We start from the raw sequence: 9,428 nt of genomic DNA on the forward strand, positions 1-9,428 counted from the left end.
CTAGTTTTGGTATCACGGTGATGCTGGCCTCATAGGATGAGTTCAGAAGTGTTCCTTCCTCTACAATTTTTTGGAATAGTTTGAGAAGGATAGATGTTAATTCTTCTCTAAATGTTTGGTGGAATTCATGTGTGAAGCCATCTGGCCCTGGACTTTTGTCTGTTGGGAGTTTTTAATTACTGATTCAATTTCATTACTGGTATTTGGTCTGTTCATATTTTCTATTTCTTCCTGGTTCCACCTTGGGAGATTGTACATTTCTAGGAATTTGTCTATTTCTTCTAGGTTGTCCATTTTATTGGTGTATAGTTTTTATAGTAATCTCTTATGATCCTTTGTATTTCTGTGGTGTTGGTTGTAACTTCTCCTTTTTCATTTCTGACTTTATTGATTTGGGCCTAGTAATAGCCTTTAAATTCACTCATATTAGTGATCTTCATTTCTTTTCAACAGAGCAAAACCCCACATCCCTCTGCCTGAAAACTGAAACCCTTCAGTCAGAGACACCATATGGTCTCTGGGACTTACCTCCCCTGCTTTGCCTCAAAGCATCCCCCCTCAATAAAACTATACATTCACTTCACTGCTTCCCCAACAAGGGTCTTCATATCTTTCCTTCAGGATAAGCCAAACTCCAGGAAAACGACTAACAACAGTAACCCCCCTCAAAGACTCAATGCTGCTTTGATCATGCCCACAGAAAACATGTCATCCCTAATCAGTCCTTCTCCCAAAGACCTCCAGCCCCCTATTCTCATCTTATTTCCCCACCCCCACGTCCTTACTCAGGGACAGATAAGCCAAGGATGGAGAAAAGTAGAACCTTAATTACAGGTGACTAACTGAGTGTGGCCTTCCCTCAGCACTTTCTCTCCCAACAGAACTTTTGGCCTTGTGGCTGGACAGATCCAGGATGTGTTCCTTCTAGATCAGACCAGTCCCAGCACCATGAACAGAGGCAGCTCCTTTGCAAAAAGCCCCAGGGAATATAGCCACAAATCAGAGAACTCCAAGGTGGGGTGATCTGGAGGGGGCAGAGGAGTGGACCAGGGGACAGTGTAGGGTGGCTAGATTTCTGAGGAGGGGAGGTCAGAGGCACTGGGAACAAGGAGCAGCATGTCACGAGGACATCCAGAGCTTCCCACACTCACTCTGTCCTTGCCTAGCATCCCTGGGTACAAGATCAGTGACCTTTACTGGATTGGTTGACTCTCAGTCAATTCCAGAAGGTGAGAGGAGAGGATGCCACCAGCCTTAAGCACCTACTGCATGCCAGGTGAGAACCTAGGCAATGTTACCCATGTTCTGTCAGTTAGCCATGACATCAACCAGGAAGGATTATTATCTCCAGTTTACAGATCTAACTTGGAGGTCCTGCAGCCAAGGAAGAGTTCCTGGCTGAATGTCAGACATGTTTAGCTGAGTCATTGCTAGGATTTATTCTTCTTTCTTTTCTAGGCTTTCAAGGATATTTCCAAATACTTCCCTAAGAAAGAGTGGGCAGATCTGGGTTACTCAGAGAAAATCACCTATGTGTGTATGAAGAGAAACTATGACATCATGACTGATCTAGGTAACAGGAAGTTCTGGGTCCAGACAAGGCTGGGAACAAATGACCATCCCTCTTTACATGCCATGGCTTCTTCTTAGGCTGTGGCAATTGTCCCACATTTGTCCTTTTGTGTGGGAAGAAATCCCAGGGAAGCTTGCAGGCATTCTGCTCTTTTACTGATATGTCCTGTGCAAGGCTGTGGACTGGGAGTGGCCACAGAGATACTCTGTCCTGGATCCTGTGCATTTCTCTCCCACTGGCCCTGGTTCAGAACCCCCCTCCCCCAGCTGATTAGCTTTACTGTTGGTGCTGTGTCCCAGCATTCTACCCTCCTCTCAGGTTGCCTGTTAAGAAACAAATATTTTGCATCATTCTAGGTCTCAAGGCTACCCTACCAACTTTCATGCGTCCTAAAAAACGAGCCACAAAATCCAACGGGCATGATTCTAAAGGTCGGAACCCCGGGAATCAGCATAAGTGACAGGAAAGGGTCTCCTGAAGCCTGTCTACTTTGGGGTCCGGATGGGGAAAGATTCTCAGGAGTTTGTTCCCTCAAAAGCATCATGGTTGGGCTTCCCTGGTGGCGCAGTGGTTGAGAATCTGCCTGCTAATGCAGGGGACACGGGTTCGAGCCCTGGTCTGGGAAGATCCCACATGCCACGGAGCAGCTGGGCCCGTGAGCCACAATTGCTGAGCCTGCGCGTCTGGAGCCTGTGCCCCGCAACGGGAGGGGCCGCGATAGAGAAAGGCCCGCGCACCGCGATGAAGAGTGGCCCCCGCTTGCCGCAACTGGAGAAAGCCCTCGCACGAACCGAAGACCCAACACAGCCAAAAATAAATAAATAAATAAATAAATAAATAAATAAATAAATAATAAAAAAAAGAAAATTCTTTAAAAAAAAAGCATCATGGTTGAGTGAAAAAAGTTGGATGCAGAAGGTTAAGCACAGTCAGAGGCCATTCATATAAAATCCTAAAACATGCAAAACAAGAATATATATATTGTAAGGATAGTAAGTACATGGTAAACGTATAAAAACCTGAATGAGAATAAAACCCATCAAATTCTGGAGTGAAGAACTGGAGAAGGAGGGAGGGCAAGGATCAGTGAGGGCCGCACAGATGGCTTCAGCTGTGACTTTTTCATAGTGCCTTGTTATATTTTTAATAAAGAGCTCAGAGTGATCTGAAGTAGTTGTGAGGTAATGTTGAAATGCAGCTAGACTCGGTAGTAGATGCACACATTTCGAATATTATTCTCCATAATTTTCTGTATGCTTGAAACATTTCTTTTTTAAAGGAGCTAGTTCTTGCTAAATACCATTAATGAATCACAGGATGATTAAGAAAAATTTAAAGTGTAAATCTACCCCAAACTTCTAAAATAATAGAGCATAGGTATTGGATAACTATCTTAAGAGAGAAAGTGATTAACACATTATGTAATGACATATGGCTATTTCTCTGTGTTTTACCAAAACCAAATAGTTGTCTCACTCCTAATTGAACCTGATTCTATGTGTTGAGTTTGGGAGAGAGTCTGAGAGAGCAGTCCTCCACACATTGACCTTTCCTACTTGTCAGTGAGCAGAGGCAACGTAGGGTTAAAAAAGTGACAGATTCTAGATATCTTTGTGAATTTCAGCAGTGTATGTACTCACTTAAAAAGGGGATAGGATGCGTTCACTTGCTCTTTTGCTCTGACAGCACAGTTGTAAGAAGACAGGGTCAGAATTTTCAAAGTGTCTCCAATAGACCTTTGACTCTCCGGCTAAACAGGGCAGATTCCACAAGCTCCCAAAATTACTGCGAGAGGACTGAAAATCCAGTGCTTGAGTATCTACAAAGTTTTTGACATTAAAGAGGTGTTCTTATACTGGAAACATTCCAGAACAGCTGGATTAAATCATCCATGGTTCATCATACACTTAACAGTTTCATTGAGGCATACTATAAAATTCACCATTTTAAGTATACAGTGATTTTTGGTTAAAGACCAGTCAATTTAATTCTTTGGGGAAACAAGTAAGAAATATGTAATGAATAGGATTAGGCAGTGATGGGGTTTAGTTCACTTTTTATAAACCATCAGAAGGAAAATTATGAATTGATGCTGCAAATAAAGGCATAAACTGTTATAATTCAGAGGCTTGTCTCAAAGTAACTCCTTGACAGTGAGTGGACTCATAAACCTCTGCTGCAGAATACCGATACTACAGGAGTCTCTCTGCAGTTTGGGAATATTTACCAACAAAGAAAAATTCTGATTTGTCGCCTTCTTTTAGACGAACCTGCTCAGGAGGCTTCCAACATGCAAGAGAGAAAACACCTGAAGGTGAGTGCCTCCCAAATCCAGAGGACCAGAGACCATTTATCTCTCCATGGATGTGAATATTGGTAAAAGTGGGAAAATATTGAAAATGGCCTGTGCTAACAAAAGATCAAGATGAAAAAAAATTAATTACATGGGACTGAGTGAACTGATGAGGATGATTATAATTTTTGTGACTTTCTGTTTGAATTATTAAAAAAAAATCCCACAAGGACTCAGAGGCAAAGACTATACAAATCAGTTTTCACTGCAAAGTAAAGGAGCTGTTACAGTGGAGGATTACTGGACTGAATGTCAATATTATGACATAGTATGAGTGTGTTTCATGTTTGGTAATTGTAATCATTGTTGCTTTTGTTGTGGTCATCCATTTACAATGCTTGGTGTCAGTCTATTTATCTCTTGTAAAAATAAAATACAGTGTGTGTGTGTGTGTGAAAAAAAAAATGGCCTGGCCCTCACTGCCTCCCTTTCCTGATCTCTTTATCACAATGCCTGATGTAGTATTGAGAGCTTAATAGTAATTAACAACAATTGTGATAGCTGATACTTCTTTTGTTTTCATAGTGATGCCAGATTTATTTTAGGCAATTCACATGGATTAATTTATTTAGTCCCTAAGAAAACGTCTATGACATTGCTACTATTATTATCCCCAAATAATAATGAGGATATTATTATTACTAAATAATAATAATAAACATGCGGATATTGTGGTACAGAGATGTTAAATAATTTGCTGGAGACCACAGTGGCAGTGGCAGTAGTCTAACCCAAAGCCCCAAACCATTTCCAAATTCGTGAATTTTTCATATGTTTCTGAAGCTCAGGCGTTTCCCCTAGGGCTAAAGTCGCAGATGCTGCTGATGCTTCTGTTTAGATGCCCACTCTCACAACAGGAAGTACCAGCTCCCCTCTGCTCAGTCAAAGGGCCCCTTTCACATTGCTTGGGAATCGCCTGGACTGTTGGCCCCTCCCTTCTGTGAGCTCCTTCGGGGCCTTGTCTGCACCTGAGGCATCTCTGAAGCCTCAGTCCCAGCCCAGGGGGACCCTTAGAGGGTTCTTGAATAAGTTCTTCCACAATTGCAGATTAAACTCTAGTTTAGAGGGTAAAGGGATCTGGCGGGTGGGTTGCCAGTGTGGACACGGTTGAGGAGAGAACTCAAAGAAGGATCATAAAAGAAAGTATTCATTTTCATTATTACCACGTTTAAACAGCATTTGTAAGCTCAGAAAGTTCTTTCACTTAGCTTGTTTTACAGTCATTGTTCACGGATTCATAAATGAGGGAGCTGGTTACACTGTTATTGCTCACTGTTTCATAAACAAAGGAGCTGAATGAAGGTTAGCTTAAGGTTGTTGGTCAGTGACACACCCTGACACCGGTAGAATTGGTAGAGGAACCACCCCGCTTAATTCCTCCTGAAATGTTCTTGCCAGGGTAGGACAGGATGTCACATCTGACACCACCTTCTTGGCTGCCTACATGAATTTCCACGAACCATTCCTTTCTTCTCCCTTCCCTATATTCATCCCCCCACACCATTTGCCAGCAGTGTTTTGTCCCTTTTGTACATTGTTCCATTTACTCTCCCAGCAGCTGTCTACTAGCTTATATTCGATCCCTTATATTTTATAGAAGCCCCTCTTCACTTTCACAGACCTCGTGAATTGTTAGGGTGCTCTGCTTCCCCAAATCTTCCGTGTCCCACACTCCTGCTCACATGGAGACTTCTCTTGGTGAGAGTGTCAGTCTGGAAAGAGTGTGAAGACAAGCGTTCTAGTCCTGGAAACACCCTTCATGTAGACCATTCCTTCTCCTTCTAACTTCCCAGGTTCCTCGTAGTTTAGGTACAGGTAATATAATGATCTCCCAGACTTGTTGAGAACTTTAATTAAGGTACTGCGCACAAAGACACTTTGTAAGCTCTAAAGCACTCGAGAAATGCCATTGATACTCTTTGTATGTGACCTTCACATTAAAAAGGTGATGCCCAAGAAGCCCGAAAAGAAAAAAAATCCTTCGAAGTTAGTACCAGCAACATCAGGCTCAGAGCAGGCTCAGAAACAGCTGCGCTCCCCGGAAAAAGCAGATACCTCTGGTCAGCAGAGTAAGAAAACATCAGGTAAGAGGAAACTCTTTGGGAACAACTCCTCTGGCTTCCCTGGCCATGTTCAAGTGCATGGGCTAGGTGTGGGAGATGGATCCTGGACAGGCCTGGGGCCAGGCTGGGCTGAGGAGCTCACCCAGCTCCAGCTGAAACATTAGAACTGACTTCCAGGGAATTTCCTGGTGGTTCAGTGGTTAGGACTTGGCGCTTTCACTGCCGGGACCCAGGTTCGATCCCTGGTCGGGGAACTAAGATCCCACAAGCCGCATGGCATGGCCAAAAATTAAAAAAAAACAAAACAAGACAAAAAAAAAAACTGACTTCCAGCGTCACAGACTTGAGTTTCATCGATATGAAAGCTGTGTAACTTGGGGCAAGCCTTCCAAATTCTCTGAGCTCCAGTTCCTAGTCCATAAAACGGAAATAAAGAATCAGAGTTCACAGGTTATTCAAAGGTGTTCAATTCAAGGGACTTCCCTGGTGGCCCAGTGGTTAAGACTCCGCGCTTCCACTGCAGGGGGCACGGTTTCCATCCCTGGTGGAGATCCTGCATGCCACGCACAGGGCAACCAAAAAAAGAAGTGTTCGATTCAGTCTACAAGCCCTGACGCCATGAAAGGTGCTCAGGTCATTATTCCGTCTGTGATAACCTGGGAACATATCTTACTTGGAGTTTTATCCCCACCTTCAGCTCAATGCCTGGCACACAATATGCCCTTAACAAATACATGCTGAATGAAAGAAGGTCGGAATAAATGTTCTGGTGAGTAAAGAGGTTGGGAATCTAAACCTGACAATGGAAGGAGCCAGAAGCTAAAACTCTAACTGGCGTTTGGTGTGTATTGGTGCGGGTTTAGTATCTCAGCCTCTCTGAGCCAGAAGGTGTGGAAAAAAGACTATGTAAAAGGCCTGTGGTCACTTGGGAGGGAGGAGGCATCTCCTTATCTGACAAAACAGGGCCCAACACTCCCTAACCCACCCAACCCCCATTTACCAACTCTTCTCCACCACAGGACCCAAGGGAAGGAAGATTAATGTCCGGACCCACAGACTGCGGGAAAGAAAGAACGTGGTGATCTATGAAGAGATCAGTGACCCCGAGGAAGACGACTAACTCTGTAAGTGACCTTTCAGTCCATCCCCACATCCCCGCAAAATGCACTGTTCTCTTATGGTACTTGTATCCCATCTTGTTGCTTGTTCCCAAATCATTCCTTTCTCCCTGTCCCTTGGGGTGCAGCTCTGAGGCTAAATGAGGAGGTTTCCCTTGCTTTTTCTACTCCCTGCTCTGTATATCCAGAGATCTTCCCTCCCCAGGATGCTGTGGGCTCCCAAACCCCAGGTCAGCTACTGGCGTGTAGGCCACACCTTCCTCTAGCCTAGAAACTCATAGGACAGATGAGGGAGTCGCTGTAGCCTGCGCAGAAGTTTGGTCTTTAGGAGCAGCGGGAGGAGCGCATAGACCACAAGGCAAGGTGGAATCGGAGTGCACAGGGCTATGTAGGTCAGAGTTAAGTAGTGATTTTTCAGTCAATGGGAGCTCACCGCCACTTACTTGCCTTCCCTTTCCGTGCCTCAGCCTCGGGGATGTGACAAGTGCCCATGATAAGAAGCAGAACCTGGTGACCTTTCATGAACATGGGCATGGCTGTGAACTCCTAGCCATCAGCTGTATAGCAAGTGAAAGAAAGAGTTCACAACAGTGAAAAGTTAAACATGATTTTTCTTACTATGTGCCAAACGTTGCTAGATATTAGAGTTGCGTTGATGTGCAAGACATATACCTAATGTGTATTTCTCTCTGTGTATCCATGCATCTACCTTAAAAAAACAAGTATTGTCAAGTATTCTTTGTACAAAACGACACTAACCTCCCTCTCTCCAGATGCAACTACTGAGAGCAGTTCTGAGTGTTTGATTCCAGATGTTTTTCTCTGCATTTACACACACACACACACACACACACACACACACACACACACACACACACGGTACCACTATGAGCATCTCTGACCTGCTTTTCCCCACTAGCAGCGTGTCCTGGACAAGTCTGTCTCACTCTGTTTCCTGTTCAGTATGTGCTCCATGCTACAAACCTCCATTATTCATTTACCCTGCATCAATCACTGACAATTAATAAACATTTACAAGTTTTTCCCAGTTGTTTGCTCCTCCCGTTCTTGTGCACACAACCCTGTGCACCTGTGTGAGTGTTTCTTTAGGACACGTTCTTAGAAGTGGAATTGCTGTGTCAAAGGGTTCATTCATCCAACACCTAATGGGTTTGTACTGTGTACTAAGGGCCATTCTAGGTGCTGGAGAGATGTCTGGGAACAAGATAAACAACTGTCCCTGCCCATGTGGAGGTGACAGTCTAGTGGGGGATGTTGCTAGTTTTTATTCTGATGAATGCTGTACACCCCAGTCCTGGGGCAGGATTCTGCAGGTGGTTGGACACCTTGGCCTTTGCTCTTTCTAAGCTCTTCAGGGTCATGGGGCTGGGACGATCCATTTGGGAGTATGTGGGAGGAGACAGAGATGAAACTGTCAACTGGGGAACATGGAGGAATAGGGAAGGAGAGGTCCATTGTGAGGACCATGGTGGACAGGAATGGAAGAGTCCACTTAGTCATGATTCAGGGGAGCAACAGATGGAAAAGTCCACTGGACAAAGGCATGAAATTGCCCATCTCACAACCAAGGGCTTGGGAGCTGGGATAGGGGCCAAGTGCTGAGAATGGGATAGTCCTGTCCCAAACGAACCGTTGCAGGCCACAGAGCTGGAACAGTCGGCTCTGGGGAAGGGAAGAGAGGAGTCTATTTTAGAACAAACCATTGTGTGTGTTGGGGGACATTAAGGCTACCAACGGAGATCCAAGGTGACTTACATGGGACATCAAACACCAGCCCCAGATGGAGGCAGTGTTGCACCATTTTGACCATCCACTGCCCATCACCTCAGCCTCCTGGCTCTCATCCAGCCTTGGAAGTTCTCCACTCTCCTGCTGAGGCCTCCATCTCTGCTACCTCCGCCTTCATCCCACCACTGGACCCATCCCCTCACCCCAACAGATTTGAATGAAAGGCGGGAGGAACCGTAAGCCAGCAGATAATGGGCTCCTGGAGAAGGGCAAGAATCAAGTCTCTCCTTGGACTCTGGTCACTGTGACTCAGGTTGGAGCCATGGTTGCTGGGCCAGAATTGGGTCTACCCCCTCCCACAAACACTCTATGATAGCTGCAGGGTCACAGGTTGCTGTCCACACAGCAGCCCTGGGGCCGGGCCTGGGTCTGGGTCTCCTAAAGACCTCAGGAATGGGGGACACTGCCCGAGAGGACCTTGCTCTGGGAGACTGAGAAGAGCCTCAGAGAATCACCACTCTGTGGAGCTCTAGACCTGGGAGTTGGCATCGACTGTGACAGACAGGTGGGAA

General features: G+C 45.2%; 1 protein-coding gene across 1 annotated transcript; it reads left to right on the forward strand.

Annotated features, from left to right (window-relative positions):
* The first annotated feature begins 948 nt into the window (after positions 1–948).
* Positions 949–7,109, forward strand: LOC103013356 (putative protein SSX9). Its single transcript, XM_057537634.1, has 5 exons — positions 949–1,014; positions 1,459–1,573; positions 3,838–3,887; positions 5,872–6,010; positions 7,009–7,109. Exons 1-5 carry the CDS (start codon positions 949–951, stop codon positions 7,107–7,109), a joined length of 471 nt encoding a protein of 156 aa, XP_057393617.1.
* Positions 7,110–9,428: the final 2,319 nt, after the last annotated feature.

The sequence above is a fragment of the Balaenoptera acutorostrata genome, chromosome X, assembly GCF_949987535.1.
Source record: "Balaenoptera acutorostrata chromosome X, mBalAcu1.1, whole genome shotgun sequence".
In the NCBI taxonomy this organism is placed as follows: domain Eukaryota; kingdom Metazoa; phylum Chordata; class Mammalia; order Artiodactyla; family Balaenopteridae; genus Balaenoptera; species Balaenoptera acutorostrata.